General features: G+C 39.7%; 1 protein-coding gene across 14 annotated transcripts in view; it reads left to right on the top strand.

The window, feature by feature from the left end:
* The first annotated feature begins 2,235 nt into the window (after nt 1-2,235).
* Nucleotides 2,236-17,846, top strand: part of AMPH (amphiphysin) — a 161,257-nt gene continuing 145,646 nt past the window's right edge. For 13 of the 14 annotated variants that reach the window (XM_053926512.2, XM_053926520.2, XM_053926516.2 and 10 more), the window contains exons 1-2: nt 4,013-4,088; nt 6,399-6,479. In XM_053926512.2, the coding sequence (XP_053782487.1) occupies nt 4,047-4,088; nt 6,399-6,479 (123 nt within the window). In that variant the 5' untranslated portion in view covers nt 4,013-4,046. Of the gene's footprint in view, nt 2,284-3,981; nt 4,089-6,398; nt 6,480-17,846 lie in introns of those variants that run through there. The other variant, XM_045193272.3, reaches the window with a different exon arrangement.

Here is a 17,846-nt window from a genome sequence, read left to right as displayed (position 1 = left end):
TTCATGGCAGATGAGCTACTCATCCTCCACGGCAGAAATCTGAGGCCATCCTTGCCTGTTTTCTCTCCCTTTTCATCTCATAAGCCATTAAGTACTGTCTCATATTTACTTATTAAGGATTACTTTTTTCCGTTTTTTAGTTCAGGCTCTGTCATTTATTACCTGGCCTATTTAAATAGCCTCTTAACTGGTCTTATTTTTCCAGCCTTGCTCTCTTCTAATCTCTCCTTAATGTTGTCACTAAGGAGCACAAATCTAACCTAGTAGCTGACTCCAGGGGAAAACTTCACTGGCTCCCTACAGTCTGAATAAGGGAATCAGAGTCCTTAGTTTTGCAGACTCTGCCTTTCCATAATCTGCCCTGTTTACCATGCCAGCCTCATACTCTCCAGTCCCACAGCTCGCACTTCCACACCATCATGCCATCAGTCTCTAGACGGCATCTTGCTTCTCTATAGCTCCTCGCATGGCATGCAGTCTTCTGTAGGTCAATATAAATTGGAGATAGAAATGAACAGACTTTCTTCTCTGCCTACTACTCACTGTGATTTGTATTCTCCCCTAGGAAAAATGTCTGACATGATAAATTTATTATGGATTCAAGAATTAGAAGATAATTGAAATATGACTCACTTCATTCACCTGTTTGATGAATAAATCTCTTCTCTATCACCTCTATTGGTGAGCTATCAAATAACTCTTAGGTCAGTGAGCTAATTACCTCTACCAACAAACTAATTTCCAGAAAACCATGATAAAATGTTAAATGCAAAGTTTTTTCTTTATATAGCCTTTATTTGCTGATTCTCCTTCTTGATCTTGGTTTCTGACAGAAAGAGTCATCATTATGATGGTACTTAGGTATTTGAAGACAGATGTATTCTTTTCCCCATGGTCTCCTCTTCTCCCTGGTAATATACCAGTTATATAAAATATGCCTCTTATTTTATGGTGTCAACTCTCTTTGCCTTTCTGGGGGCTCCTTTAGCTGGCTCCAAGTTGTCTGTGTATTTATGTGTTTACCAACTTGTCCACCACACAGAAGCATTCAGAACTTCTCTCTTGGTAGCTCTCACACTTATTAGTGCAGCCTGAGATAGATTACATTGGATGTTTTGGCAGCAACATCACTTTGTTGACTCATTTTAACTAAAGTTATTCCTTATTTCTACTTAAGGACAGAAACCATGTATTCTTACCATCCCATTCTGTTTGTTGAATTTTGGCTGAAAGTTGAGTACATAAATTTGGTACTTGAAGAATTATATTTTTGACCTAAGTTTTATCCCTGTTGAATTTCATCTTGTTAAAGATCTTTTTGTGAATTTTGATTACCATATTATATATCCAATATCCTTCCCAGCTTTTTGTTAATGCATCATTTATGCCATTGATGAAATTATTCAATAGGCTTAGCTAAAAATATCTGTAATAATGGTAGATACTTATTAACATTAAACAATGTCAGGCATCATAGCTGGCATTGCCATGTATCCTTGGTAGTTCCACCAATACATTAATACCCTCACCTTACACATAAACTACTGAATCAGGTACAGGTCCCTTAGGGCTGCCTCCCCAAATCTTTCTTCCAGTTGACATTAATTCACTCACTAGTCTTTCAACCAGTTACTAAGAAATAAACTTTATTGGAATCTAATACACAAATCTACTGTATGGGGTATCAGCATAATAAACTCTTATTTATTTATCTTTGATTTTTCCTTATTACTTAATAAGAAACATTGAGAAATCATGGAAAATATAAACTATAAAGAAAAAAATAATAATCAGCCTGAATCTTACCATTCTGAAATAACCACTGTTAACTTTAAAATATTTATTAGTCTTCTATTTTTACACTTATACATAATATCATGTTTCTTCTTATTAATTATTCCATAGTTGCAGGTGCCCAGTTCTTTCAGAAATGCAGCATTTTCTTCTTCCTTTCAAAAAGACTCTTATATACATGAGGATATTTTAGTTAATAAGAGTGATTATTTGTATTTTTAATGTTTTTGTGACTGGAGCCCTAGAACTTTCTTTAAAATAATAAATTTGCAATGAAGATTAATATATCTTTTATATTATTCATATGTAATGTTGGCTTATGAAATTGAATGATATTGAATAATTGGTAATGTGTATGAATCTGCATACAATTTTATTTTTAAAATATATCTTTGTTTATTAACTTCCATATGTCTTTCTATCTCTAAATGGTTTTCTAAGGACTAGGACTTCAGGATCTCACCACCCTTCCAACCACCACTCTTCCTGGTATGTGCTGCCTCCCTTGATACATAAGAATATTACAAAGGCATTGGGATTTTGGAATCCTCCTTGAGAAATTAGTTCATGAAACCATAATAGGACTTAACGGAGGGAAATAACAGGTCCATCCAAAGAGGTATGTTAGAAAAGAGAGTTTGGTAACATTGGGAAAATGAGAAGGGAGATAATGATGGTATTTGTAGAATCTGATGGTTTGGCAAGGTAGCTCTTTAATCTCAGATAACACATTAAAATGTATAGAAAAGAGAAGAGAAACAAGTTTTGTTATTTAAGAAGAATCGTTATGGTTTTTGATGGATGGATTGGATATATGCAAATAAAGGCAAATAATTCAGCACCTGTGTTGGTTACCACTCTCTGTGACCACCTTAAAATTTTCATCTTTAGAGAAAATTGGCATTTATATTTTAGGACTGTGTTATAAGCATCTATTTTCTTGGGTGGATTAGCCCATTTGCACTGTCTTTGTGAGAAGACACTATGAAGACCCGGCGGGGGGAGTAAGTAGTAGGTTTGAATCTGGGCTCTGCTACTTGCTAAGGGAATGATCTTGGGTAGGTTTCCTGACCTCTCTGAGTCTCAGTTCATTCATGTGTAAAATAGGGATGAGCAAGCTGCAGTGAGGGTCAGCTGAAATCATAGACACAAAGTTCCTAATGTAGTGAATAACGTGAAGAAGGTTCTCAAGATAGATTTGGAGAGCATTATGCTAAGTGAAATAAGCCAGGCAGTGAAAGACAAATACCATATGATCTCAACTATAAGTGGAACCTAATCAACAAAACAAACAAGCAAGCAAAACATGACCAGAGACATGGAAATAAAGAATAAACTGACAGTAACCAGAGGGAAGGGATGATAGGGTTAATGGGAGAAAACAGGAAAGTCCATCAAGGAACATGTATAAAGGACACATAGACAAAGTCAAAGGGGGTAGGTTCAAGAGTGGGAGGCAGGGATGGGTGGGGCGGGGGCCGTGGTGGGGTGAAATTGGAGACAATTGTACTTGAACAACAATAATAAAACAAAAAGCTAGATCCCTCCTGTGTCTGTCCCATGCCTTGCTTATCTCTCCTCTGTGGCTCCCGGCCTCAGGAAGCTGACATCAAGGTGTGGGTAGGCTATAACTCAAGGAGTTCTGGATTTTTTCCTATTTTCTTAGAAGAGAAAGCGTGGGCTTATGGTGTCATCTAATTATAATTCTTTTACCTCTCTTTACACTCAGTATCAGTTTTTGTTGTATTATTTTAGTTATACTGTACAGTTGCTAGAAATGAAAAGCAAGGAATCATGGTTTCAAATTTAACTAACGGACTTTAAGCAAGGGGTATGCAAAAGATCCCCTCCACTGTTGTAGATGTGCAGCCGAGGAGATATGTCTTTCTTAGGGTAGAGTAGGCTATAGGGATTTTGGTTGAGAATGAGAAAAATAGTTTGATGCATAAATCTTATGGGCTTCCCATGAGAAGAAGACTATACGTAATGGTGATAGAGGTATCAGACCTCAGAATGGGGATTTTCTTGAGGGTATCCAACAAGCCACTTAACTGTGTGATCCAAAATAAGTACCAGATAGGAATGTTTCGAGAACTGAAGAGGTAATGTGTAAATCACTTTCTGCAGTTTCAGGCACATTCTAGATCCTCAATGTTGTTTGTTTTTCCCTCCACTCACTGCAACAAGAGTTCTTTTTCACTAACATACAAAGTTGTAGAACTGAGCTGTTGCTGCGTCCTCATGAGAGTTTGATGGCGTCTCCTGGCCTTTGTGAACTGCTACCATCAGAAGAGGTATTGCTGATTCTCAATGACTTACCTGATCTAGAAAAATTAAAAATTAATGAATAAGTAGATTTTAAGAATTAGGAAAGACTTCATGTGATGAATACTAGTTGTCTTTCCCCTGATACTTTAGTTTTTCTGTGTGTTTCTGGTGGGAGGTCATTTGGGAGACCTAACTTTAAAAAAAAAGGAAAAAAGAAGCATTTAGAATTAAAAAGATGGGAGTGGGTGGGAGGGGATCTTGTAATAAGGCCAGGAATCCTCATGTCATTGAATTTTACTTCTCTTGCAAGTAGCCTGTGAAATTTTGCTTTGCCCTATCTTCCTTATTATAATGGTAATAAAAATAATAGCAACAATACACTATGAAGTTGATCCTGTTAAAGTATAATTTTTCAAAATTTAAAAACAAGACTTTCATGTAAACATGAAATAAACATGTGCCGTAAATTTTATTCAACTCATTAATTAATGAGGCATCCAGGAAGATGGCAGGAAAAAAAGAATATTTATTATTTCATATATGAGTGGATATGTGGAATCATGGAATCTAATGAACAAATTGGACTAACAAGCAAAATAGATATAGACTCATGGATAGAAAGCAGGATGATAGCTATAGGGAGGTTTTAGGAGGTGGAGGGATCAAGCCAAAAGGAGACAGGACTCATGGATGTGGACAACAATGTGGTAATGCAGGAGGGTGGGGGGGAAGAATAAGGGGGATTAATGGTCATGGAAAAAATACAATAAAAAGAATATTATTTTAAAAAAACTGATTCAAAATATATTTGAAGAGCTGGGTATTTGTAACTATTTAATAAAAGGATTTTAGAATAAGATTCCTGAATTATATTCCAAACTGGTTAATGTCCTGCAGGATCATAAGGTATAACCTTTGGGGTTAATCCTTCCATTGAACAGAAACTGTTTGCATCTCTTCCAAAAAAAAAAATCTTCAGGTTAACCTCTGTCTCTATGGGCTGTAAATGGCCCAGTTGATAGGAAGCCCATCGGAAGTGCCAGTCCAGCACTGCATGAAAAAAGGACTCCCAACGATGTCTTTTGTCTCTTCCTAAGTTTTAGGTGATTTTTCTCACTGTCTTTGTATTGAAAGGCATCATTAAAACTTGTTAATTTGTACAAGGTTATATCTTTGATTTTAGGAAACAAATTAGCATAATCTATATGTAAAACCTAGCCACAGAAAGTGGTTTGTGTGAGTATATGTTTTAATGCCCAGATGTTTACATTTCATAAACAAGTATTGTGTAATGTCATAAGATGTATGTATTTTGAGAAGGCAATGTTTATGGAGTTTTTATATTCTTGAATAAGTTGGTGTTTTAGAAATTAGATATGGGAATATTGAATAGTGAATCCAGTCATTGCTCTCAGGATCCTTCTGCTGTGTCCCAATGTAATTTTTGCTATATCTCTGAGAATTACTTTTCCTAATACTGTGCTATAGGAAAACTAAACTACTCCGCCTTAGTCCCACAATGCATAACAATTTTTCCAGTGATCTTGGCGTAGGCTACTTCTTTGGCTGGAATATAGTCTGACATGTTTCTGTCTATTGGACTTTCCAGCACAATTTGAAAACCTCGACAGAGCATTCCCTGACCTCATCTCTAAGGGGCATTGTTAACAAAACTTTGCAACCACTCATGTTGCTTATGACAGATTGTCTTTGTTATTTGTGAGTCTGCCTTGTCTATTCCACTAGATTACACATTTCTTAAGCTTAAGTGCTGAGGACTTGTTTTATTTGTTTTTGTATTTCTGGATGACCAGTGCTTAGCATGGGGCCTTGAGTAGTTCAGTGCCCTTTTGAGTGTTCACTCAGTTGAAGGGAATATTATCGTAGAACATGGTGGGGGAGAATTTACCATGTGCCTGACTCCAGTAATACCATCCCTATGAAGTAATTTAATACTTCAGTCAAATCACTTTGGATCACTGTTTAACAAAAGTTGAGTACCTATTATGCATCAAGCGTTGTGCCAGATACTTTGACTGAAATGGTAAGGCGTAGCTTTTGTCTTTAAGTCCTGTGTGGCCTACTGGAGGAAAAGAATAAATAAATGCAAACTACCATGACATTTGCTCAAGGTCACACAGCCTGTGAGCAGTGGAACTGTAATTAAAATCCAAGTGTGCTCAGCTCCAAGGCCACCAAGCCAAGATGCTTCTAGAACAGAAAAACTAGCTGGGCTAATAAGATTGACTTCTCAGAGGAGCAAAACAGCAGCCTTGTTCTGCCTATTATGTGAAACTGTTACTAAAGCAAACCATTTTGTCTTGTTTGCAAACTAGGTCCTTCAGAAGCTTGGGAAAGCTGATGAGACAAAAGATGAACAGTTTGAAGAATATGTCCAGAACTTCAAACGGCAGGAGGTAAGTGCATTTCTGTAGTTGCTGGAGTAGGAAATGGTTTGATGGTGTTTATGCTTTCTCATATAACTAAAATGCTTTAAAGTTGAACAAAGAACTTCATTGGGGTGAGTGTTAACCTGAGGGTAATGCTTGCTAGGTCTGTAGACTTACCTGTGGAGGACGAAGGAAGAGTCAGTAGATACTTCGGAAAGATTTGGGTTTCTTAACATCAGGAGATTAAGAATTTGCTTCTCTGGAGCTTCTAAGTGAAGATTATTGATCTATATAGGAAAGATGATGTTTGTGGTGGTTTATATGCCATTAAATATTAGCAGTAGTTAGACACTTTTGCTTAAATTCCTTCAATTGCTGAATGCTTCAAGATCATGCATTCTCAGTGGTGCTTAGAGATCCCCCACCAGGGTGAAAATTGGTTCTTTTTTTTCTTTTTAAATATATTTTATTGACTATGCTATTACAGTTGTCTCTTTTTTCTCTTCTTTATGCCCCTCCACCATCTACTCCCCCACCCACCATCATTTCCCCACCTTAGTTCATGTCCATGGGTCATACATATAAGTTCTTTAGCTTCTCCACTTCCCATACTACTCTTTTTTTTATTTTTTAATAACATATTTTATTGATTATGCTACTAGTTGTCCCATTTTCCCCCCTCTATTCCCCTCCACCCTGCACACCCCCTCCCACCCACATTCCCCCCCTTTAGTTCATGTCCATGGGTCATACATATAAGTTCTTTGGCTTCTACATTTCCTATACTATTCTTAATCTCCCCCTATCTATTTTCTACCTACCATTTATGCTACTTATTCTCTGTACCTTTCCCCCCTCTCTCCCTCTCCCACTCCCCTGCTGATAACCCGCCATGTGATCTCCATTTCTGTGATTCTTTCCTGTTCTAGTTGTTTGCTTAGTTTGCTTTTGTTTTTCTTTTAGGTGTGATTGTTAATAACTGTGAGTTTGCTGTCATTTTTACTGTTCGTATTTTTTATCTTCTTTTTCTTAGATAAATCCCATCAACATTTCATATAATAAGGGCTTGGTGATGATGAACTCCTTTAACTTGACCTTAGCTGAAAAGCACTTTATCTGCCCTTCCATTCTAAATGAAAGCTTTGCTGTATAGGGCAATCTTGGATGTAGGTCCTTACCTTTCATGACTTGGAATACTTCTTTCCTGCCCCTTCTTGCCTGAAAAGTCTCTTTTAAGAAAGCAGCTGACAGTCCTATGCAAACGCCTTTGTAGGTAACTGTCCCCTTGTCTCTTGTGGCTTTTAAATTCTCTCCTTCTGTGTAATCTTGGAGAATGTAATTATGATGTGCCTTGGTATGGTCCTCTATGGGTCTGATAAACCGAGACAGATAAACCGGGACGAACAGCAGGGAGCAAAGCAGACCACGCAACCCAGGGCTCCAGCTCAGGGAAATAAAGCCTCAGACCTCTGATTGAAAGCGCCTGTGGGGGTTGGGGTGGCAGCAGGAGAGACTCCCAGCCTCACAGGAGAGGTCCTTGGAGAGAACCACAGGAGCCTAGAGTGTGCACAAGCCCACCCACTCGGGAAATACCACCAGAGGTACCCAATTTGATTGTGGGTAGCAGAGTAAGTGTCTGAAATCTGGTGGAGAGTGCAGCGGGCGCCATTGCTCCAGCTCGGCCCCTCCCCCACTTACAGCTTCACAGCTCAATGACCAGCGTTACCCCGCCCTGGTGAACAACTAAGGCTCCGCCTCTTAAAGTAACAGATGCGCCAAGACAAAAAAAAAAAAAAAAAATGGCCCAAATGACAGAACACTTCAAAGCTCCAGAAAAAATACAACTAAGCGAGGAAGTGATAGCCAACCTATCAGATGCACAGTTCAAAACACTGGTTATCAAGACGCTCACAGAATTGGTTGAATTTTTTCGAAAAGTAGATGAAAAAATGAAGCCTATGCTAAGAGAAACAAAGGAAAATGTACAGGGAACCAATAGTGATGCGAAGGAAACTGGGACTCAAATCAATGGTGTGGATCAGAAGGAAGAAAGCAACATCCAACCAGAAAAGAATGAAGAAACAAGAATTCGGAAAAATGAGGAGAGGCTTAGGAACCTACAGGACATCTTGAAATGTTCCAACATCCGAATTATAGGGGTGCCAGAAGGAGAAGAGGAAGAACAAAAAATTGAAAACTTATTTGAACAAATAATGAAGGAGAACTTCCCCAGTCTGGCAAAGGAAATAGACTTCCAGGAAGTCCAGGAAGCTCAGAGACTCCCAAAGAAGCTGGACCCAAGGAGGAACACACCGAGGCGCATCATAATTACATTAGCCAAGATGAAACAGGAGAGAATCTTAGAAGCAGCAAGAGAAAAGGACACAGTTACCTACAAAGGGGTTCCCATAAAACTGTCAGCTGATCTCTCAAAAGAGACCTTACACGCAAGAAGGGACTGGCAAGAAGTATTCCAAGTCATGAAAGGCAAGGGCCTACATCCAAGATTACTGTATCCAGCAAAGCTATCATTTAGAATGGAAGGGCAGATAAAGTGGTTCTCAGATAAGGTGAAGTTAAAGGAGTTTATCATCACCAAGCCCTTATTATATGCAAAGTTAAAGGGACTTATCTAAGAAAAAGAAGATAAAAAATATGAACAGTAAAAATGACAGCAAACTCACAGTTATTAACAAACACACCTAAAACAAAAACAAAAGAAAACTAAGCAAACAACTAGAACAGAAACAGAACCACAGAAATGGAGATCACATGGCGGGTTATCAGCAGGGGAGTGGGAGAGGGAGAGAGAGGGGAAAGGTATAGAGAATAAATAGCATAAATGATAGGTGGAAAATAGGGGGAGGATAAGAATAGTGTAGGAAATGTAGAAGCCAAAGAACTTATAAGTATGACCCATGGACATGAACTATAGGGGGGGAATGTGGGAGGGAGGGGGTTGGCAGGATGGAGTTGAGTGAAGGGGCGGAGATGGGACAACTGTAATAGCATAAACAATAAATATATCAAAAAATAAAGAAAACAGCATGAAAATGAAAAGAGAACCAACAGTATGGGAAAACATATTTGCCAATGATACCTCAGACAAGGGCCTGATCTCCAAAATATATAAAGAACTCACATGACTCCACTCCAGGAAGACAAACAACCCAATTAAAAAATGGTTAAAGGACTTGAATAGACACTTCTGCAAGGAAGACATACAGAGGGCCCAGAGACATATGAAAACATGCTCAGCATCACTAGCCATCAGAGAGATGCAAATTAAAACCACAATGAGGTACCATCTCACGCCAGTCAGAGTGGCCAACATAAACACATCAACAAACAGATGTTGGAGAGGATGCAGAGAAAAGGGAACCCTAGTACATTGTTCGTGGCAATGCAGACTGGTGAGGCCACTGTGGAAAATAGTATGGAATTTCCTCAGAAAACTAAAAATGGAACTGCCCTTTGACCCAGTAATTCTGCTGCTGGGATTATACCCTAAGAACCCTGAAACAACAATCCAAAAGAACCTATGCACCGCAATGTTCATAGCAGCACAATTTACAATAGCCATGTACTGGAAGCAACCTAAGTGCCCATCAGCAAGTGAGTGGATCAAGAAACTATGGTACATTTACACAATGGAATTCTACACAGCAGAGAGAAAGAAGGACCTTATACCTTTTGCAACAGCGTTGATGGAACTGGAGAGCATTGTGCTAAGTGAAATAAGCCAGGTGGTGAGGGACAAATACCATATGAGCTCACCGTTAATTGGAACATAATCAACAAAAGAAAAAAGCAAACAAAATATATCCAGAGACTTTGAAATTAATCACAATGGAACAATAGCCAGAGGGGAGTGGGGAGGGGATGGTGTGGAGAGGGGTCTACAGGAGTTACTATAAAGGACACAAGGACAAAATCGAGGGGGAGGGTAGAGGTGGGGGAGGGAGGTGGGACTGGCTGGGGTGCGGTGGTGGGATGGGGAGAAAATGCAGACAATTGTAAGTGAATATAAATAAATAAATAAATAAATAAATAAATAAGTGAAAATCCTTTTACTCTAAAAAAAAAAATCCTTTTTCCTAAAAGGTGATTTGAGTTAGACTGAGAGTGTGGATGAAGGGCCTGTGCATACTCTCAGATGTCCATTAGACTCCCCATTGCTGCAGTTTTTCTGGTCCATTTTCATAAATTGCTCAGTTAGGACAAGAAGTAGAGAGTGGACTCCTGCACTAGGAACTCAGGACTGACAGTGCGTAGTTGTAAGGAGAGCAAGGATTATAGAAACCCAAAGGAATAACAAAATATGACTTCCACATTTCCTCCCCAGAGGTTTTTTTTTCTTTTCTTTTCCATTTTTCCTCTCATCAGAGCTACCAGGTAGCAGATTGATGTAAACATTGGCTGCTTTCAGTTCACCTGGTTGCCTGATGGCAGATTCGTTAATGGGCAGAGAAAAGGTTCCAAAGTGTGAGGAAGGTCTTTGGCTTCTCTTCCTCCTTCAGACTAATAAACCTCCTCACTAAGAAGGTATGTCTGTGATAGCAGGTGTGCTAATTAAAATGACAACAAAATAACTTGGGCTGGTTGGGTCAGATAGCCAATTATCTGATCATTTTCAGTGAGTTTAGATGTGAACACCCTGCTGGAGGCATGATCCAGGAACAATGCTTCAAATAAAGGAAAGGGGAGTTTCACTATTCACATATACAAAGTTCCTCATTCCCTCTTTTTAAACTAAATTTTATTGTTCAAGTACAGTTGTCTGCATTGCCCCCCCCTCACTCCTCCCCCACCCCAGCCATCACCACCTCCCTCCCCTGATTCCACCCCCTCCTTGGTTATATCCATGTGTCCTTTATAGCTGTTCCTGAAATCCCTTCCCTCCTTTCCACCCCCGTCATCCCCTCCCACCTCCCCTCTGGTTACTGTCATATTGTTCTTAATTTCAATATCTCTGGCTATATTTTGCTTGCTTATTTGTTTTGTTGATTAGGTTCCAATTAAAGGTGAGATCATATTGTATTTGTCTTTCACTGCCTGGCTTATTTTACTTAGCATAACGCTCTCCAGTTCTTTAAATACTATAGCAGTGTAGTTCTGCTGCTTCTCTTCATGCCTAACTTTGCTGTCATGCAAAAAAGAAGAAAATAAAAATTGGGACCTTGAAACCCTCTCCAGTGTTGAGAATTTGGAGCCAGTGTTTCCAATTATTAGGATAATCCAATGATTGAGAGCAGGAATCATGTGTTCTTACTGATCTTCTCATCACAGGGCTTCTGTGGATGCTTTCACCTTTTCGTCTCCACAGGACCCAGTGTTTTGTACACAAGCTTAAAAATAAATTAAATTGGAAGGTGAACTAGTGGTAAAATGATAATTTTGAGCACATTCCTAGAGCATTTTTTTATTTCTGGTATAGAAGAGGTGTTGAATGTTATGTGAAATTTTCTAAGAAGTTTCACAACATGTTTTAGTACATATACATATACATATACATATACATAAATAGTTAAAAATAAAAGAGAAGTTTTAAAAATAGAACTTTTTTAAACCACAGGTAACCATGATGTGAATGTTAATGTGTCTATCTTTCATTATATTAATAGTGACCTTCCTCTGAAATAGCCACTGCCTTGATGAAATGTAAGCCCATGGCATCTGTTTGGGGTAATGATCCAATTCTAAATGCCAGCAGTCTAGTGCAGACTATGGAGAAATTCAATCAGCCCAGAGCCTAATGTCAGGTCACTGTACCTTCTGGCTTCTAAGTGAGAACCTCGGGTGATGAGTTTTGGTGTGACCAGGGTAGCGCTTTCCAAACTGTAGCTGCATCACAATCATCCAGAAGGCCTGAGTACAGCGTAGACTGTTGGGCCCCACCCCTGGAGTTTCCAATTCAGTGGTCTTGGATGAGGCCCGAGAATTTGCATTTCTGACAAGTTCCAGGTGATGCAAACCATGCTGCTCTGGAGACAACACATTGAGGACCAGTGCTTTGTTTCTGTTCATACAATTTTTGTTCTAGTACTTCCTATGATTAGTCCTTGAAACTTGTAATCTTATGTTTGGTGTCTATTTCTAGTGTCTTTATGACAAAATAGACATACAGATTTGGTGTTCAGGCTGTGAGTTATCTGTGATCTGCACAACTCAAATCTGCTGTGAAGCTCGTATCTTTAGCAGGCATGAATTTGGATGCAGTGGCAGTTTCCTTCTTCCCACGGTTGTTGATCCTGAAAACTGATGCCCAGTGAAAATATAAGTGCCCCTGGAAGAATAAAATATATGCTGCTCATACCTTAATAAGTATAATGAGGCTTGTCCTACATATTTAGTTTAACAGGGGAATGAATACAAAGTATTAGAACTTGACGTAGATCTTGAGAAAAATGAATTGTACCTATCCAGGGTCATATAAGTGAAGTAAATACTAGGCCTTGAAAATGAAAAGGTCATTTAAAGCAGCTGAATGAGCTGATTATCTCCATGTGCTCATTCCTGGCTTTGTCACTGCAGAGGTGGTGCTGTCCGTGTTTTTCCCAGTGCCTCTTTCAGGACACACACGATGTTGATTTGTGACTACAGATGTCAGCTTTTATCACTTAGTTAACAAGAGGCTGTCTCCCAGGTTGCTCCAGTATGAAGTTTTTATAGTTTTAAGTTAATATTTTATAGTTTTAAATTAAGTTATTAATAAGTATTTTGTGGGGATATACTTTGAGACTGTAAATATCCTGTTCCTCATCATACTTTCACCTACAAGTTTTATCCTGTGGAGCTTCTGTCTAAATCAGTTATTACTCTGATGGTTGCTAAGTGGTTACTTTTTTCCTGATTCCTTCTATACTTATTAATTAGCCTTCTGCAATATGGTAAAACTCTCCCTTCTCTCATTTTTTTTCAATAGGTTTTAATACATTATTATTAGTGGTTGTTTTGAAGCACAATTGTCCCAAATTCGGCCAATGGGAACTTCAAGGAGTTGACTCCTGTATTCCTTTCACATATCCTCATCATTCTTTGAGAACTTTTCCTACTTTTTGGTGCACGATGTTTCAGGCATACATTCTGCTTTTCTTTTATCCTCACCCGAGGACATTTTTTTTTTCATTGCTTTTACAGAGAAAGGAAGGGGCAGAGACAAACATCAGTGCAAGAGATAAACATTGATTGGTTACCTCCAGATGCACCCCAACCAGGGATTGAACCCCTAACCTAGGATGTGCCCTGACCAGGAATTGAACCCGTACCCCTTCACTTATGGGACGATGCTCCAACCAACTGAGCCACCCTGGCCAGGGCTACACTGTGCTTTTCCTACACAACCTTAGAATCATCAGTTTGTCCAAGGGGTCCTGGTTTCTTTTAGTGGACAATGACATTTAGAAACCAAGATCTGGGTGCTAGGTAAACACATTGCTTCGAGTATGATGCTTCTGGGTCTTCTAATTGGACAGAATACACACACATGCATAAAACTTGGATTTACACACAGAAATATCTGTATTTTTTATTTTTCCTTCATCTATCTATCTGTCTGTCTATCTGAAAGCATGATATCTCCTTTATCTGAGCCTTATCTTTTTCCATGTTTATACCTACTTCTTTGAGAGTGAGAAATCTGGCTTCCATTTATTTTCAATGTATGTATTTATTTACACAATCCTCTTGATGTAATTTGTCTTCTGACCATGTGGGCCGTCTTCTCCACTCCTATGTTGTACTAGTCAAGAGTGTTTGGTGCTCCCTGGCTGTGGGCTGATTCCTACTAGCCTGCAGCTTTCACCTTTCCCTCTACTGCAGGCCCATTGGCCAAACTCACCACCCTTTGACTTACCAGCTGAGAGTTCTTTCTTGCCTGGTGGTATGCATGCTAAGAGTTCTGTCTGCCCTTGCTCTGGCATCGTGCCTTCTGAGTGTTTCCTCCACTATCCCCATTGACTCTGGCTGTACAACAGTGGAAATAACTCAATTACTGAATGCTGGCACCTAATGCAATTTTATAATGGGAGTCTATAAACAAAAATCCATGTCTATGGGACAAAGTTGACTCCTTACTATACATATAAGTATACTAAATGATGAGCATTATCAAGTCCTAAAATAAAGTTAGCAATTATATAGCTTGTTAACATAATGGAAAGTCTGATTTTTAGACTTTAATAGGATGAGAGTTAATTTAAAATGTATGTTTGTTTGCATTTACACTTAATTAAAATGTGGCTCTCCCCACCTTATTAGGAATTTCCTATGCAAGGTGTAGTAGTAAATTTCACAGAGTGGTAGGATTGGCCCTAATTATCCTTGTTACATTGCAGACACTGCGGGAAATCACAGTAGAATTCTCAATAGTATTATTAGATGAGTACTCACTCATGCCAGTGTAGCTCTGGCAGAAATTACAGGTTTACTTTTTTTTTTTAACCTGTAAACATTCTATTTTATTTTTAAGTATATTTTATTGATTATGCTATTACAGTTTTCCCAATTTTCCCTCTTTATCCCCCCTCCTCCCTGCACCCCCCAACTGCCCAGGATTTCCCCCCTTTTAGTTCATGTTCATGGGTTGAACATATACATTCTTTGACTTCTCTGTTTCCTATACCATTCTTAACCTCTCTCCATCTATTTTATGTCTACCAATTATGCTTCTTCTTCCCTGTACCTTTGCCCCCTATTCTTCCCCTTCCCCTCCCCACTGAAAACCCTCCATGTGATGTCCATTTCTCTGATTCTATTCATGTTCTATTTGTTTGCTTAGTATTTGTTTTTGTTGTTTTTTTTTAGGTTCAGTTGTTGATAGTTGTGAGTTTATTGTAATTTTACTGTTCATATTTTTTGATCTTCTTCAATTCCTTAGATAAGTCCCTTTAACATTTCATATAATAAGGGCTTAGTGATGATGAACTCCTTGAACTTGACCTTATCTGGGAAGCACTTTATCTGCCCTTCCATTCTAAATGATAGCTTTGCTGGAGATAGTAATCTTGGATGTAGGTCCTTGCCTTTCATGACTTCAAACACTTCTTTCTAGCTGCTTCTTGCCTGCAAGGTTTCTTTTGAGAAATCAACTCGTAGTCTTATGGGAACTCCTTTGTAGGTAACTGTCTCCTTTCCTCTTGCTGCTTCTAAGATTTTATCTTTAATCTTGGGTAACTAAACGATGATGTGCCTTTGTGTGTTCCTCTTTGGGTCCAACTTCTTTGAGACTCTCTGGGCTTCCTGGACTTCCTAGAAGTCTATTTCCTTTGCCAGACTGGGGAACTTTTCCTTCATTATTTGTTCAAATAAGTTTTCAATTTCTTGATGTTGTTCTTCTCCTCCTGGCACCCCTATAATTCGGATATTGGAATGTTTAAAGTTGTCCCAGAAGTTCCTAAGCCTCTCCTCATTTTTCAGAATTCTTGTTTCTTCATTCTTTTCTGGTTGGATGTTTCTTTCTTCCTTCTGGTCCGCACCACTGATTTGAGTCCCAGTTTCCTTCACATCACTATTGGTTCCCTGTACATCTTCCTTTGTCTCTCTTAGCACAGCCTTCATTTTTTCATCTAATTTTTGACCAAATTCAACCAATTCTGTGAGCATCCTAATTACCAGTGTTTTGAACTGTGCATCTGATAGGTTGGCTACCTGTTTGCTGCTTAGTTGAATTATTTCTGGAGCTTTGAACTGTTCTTTCATTTGGGCCTTTTTTTTTTCTTTCTTGTCTTGGCACATCTGTTAAGTAAAGGGGTGGAGCCTTAGGTGCTCACCAGGGCAGGGTAACACTGGTCACTGTGCTGTGAAGCTGTAGGTGGGGGAGGGTCCGAGAAGGAGCAATGGTGCTTGCTCCACTCTCTGCCGGATTTCAGTCACTCCCTCTGCTACCCACAATCAAATTGGGCCCCTCTGGTGCTGATTCCCGAGTGGGTGGGCTTGTGCACATTCTAGGCCCCTGTGGGTCTCTCCAACAAACTCTCCTGTGAGGCTGGGAGTTTTTCCTGCTGCCGCCTCAATCCCCAGGGGTGTTTTCAGTCAGAGGTTTGAAGCTTTATTTCCCCGCGCTGGAGCCCTGGGTTGCGAGGTCTACTTCGCTCCCCCGCCAATCCTCCTGATTTATCTATGCGTGAATGTGGGGCCGTGGGGTCTGCTAGCATTCACACTGTCTGCCCTGTTTGTAGCACAATCTGCCCAGAGGTCCGGCCCTCCTGGTTTATCTATGCCGAATGTGGGGCCGTGGGGTCTGCTAGCGTTTGCACTGCCTGTCCCATTCATTCAACAATCCACCAGTCTCTGGGGCCGCCCTGGCAACGTGAGTTAGGTCACCCTGGCTGCCTGTCTCCACCTCTCCTACCAGTCTGGATGAATGTTTCTTTTTTTATCTCCTTGGTTGTCAGACTTCCTTGCGGTTCGATTTTTTGTCAGTTCTGGTTGTTTTTGTTTTTAAATTGTCGTTGTCCTCCTTTGGTTGTGCGAGGAGGCGCAGTGTGTCTACCTGCGCCTCCGTCTTGGTTCTCTTCACAGGTGAATTGAACCCTCTTTCCTTTTTTATGCTTGAAGTTCTTACTAAGTTTCTTGAGCATTCTTATAATCCTTGTTTTTTTTGTTTCTTTTTTAGTCTTCATTTTAGTACATGTATATTGATTTTAGAGAGAAAAGAAGGGGTGGGGGAGAGTGGGAGAGAGAGGAGGGAGGTGGAGAGATGTGAGACAGTAACATACATGAGTTGCCTCCTGATCAAGGATTGTGCCTGCAACCTAGTGGTGTGTACTGGATGATGCTCCAACTGAGGCATCTGGTTAGGGCTATAATCTTTGTTTTGAACTCTGTACCTGGTAGTTTGCTTGCCTCTATTTCATTTAGTTCTTTTTCTGGATATTTCTCCTTTTCTTTCATTTGGGACCTGTTTCTTTGTCTCTTCATTTTGGCTGATTTTTCCTGTGTTTGTTTCTATGTATTAAGCAGAACTTCTATTTCTCCCAGACTTGGTAGACTGGCCTTATATAGTAGGTGTCTTATTAGGGCCCAGTGGTGCAGAATCCCTGTTCACCGAGCTTGAGGTTTCAGGTGCACCTCCATATAGGCTATGTGCACTGTCATGGTATAGTTGAGTCTTGATTGCTGTTGGCATGTCACTGGGTGAGATTAATCCCTAGACCAATCTGCTGCAAGGAGTGGCTATGACCACAGCAGAGGAGCTGTTGTGCAGGGGCCAACCCCAATGGAACAGGACTTGCTTTATTGTTACTTTGGTGCCTGCTGAGTCCGCCCCTTGGTTGTATAGCTCGCAGAGGTGGTTGAGTTGTAATCTGGCAGGTCTGAAGCTATTTACCAGGTGCACTGGCTCTGATGCATCCCAAGAGGTACAAGGTCAACCATTGCCTGTGGTCTGCCTGG

Source organism: Desmodus rotundus, chromosome 6, assembly GCF_022682495.2.
Source record: "Desmodus rotundus isolate HL8 chromosome 6, HLdesRot8A.1, whole genome shotgun sequence".
In the NCBI taxonomy this organism is placed as follows: domain Eukaryota; kingdom Metazoa; phylum Chordata; class Mammalia; order Chiroptera; family Phyllostomidae; genus Desmodus; species Desmodus rotundus.
This window is presented reverse-complemented; position numbering and strand designations above follow the sequence as displayed.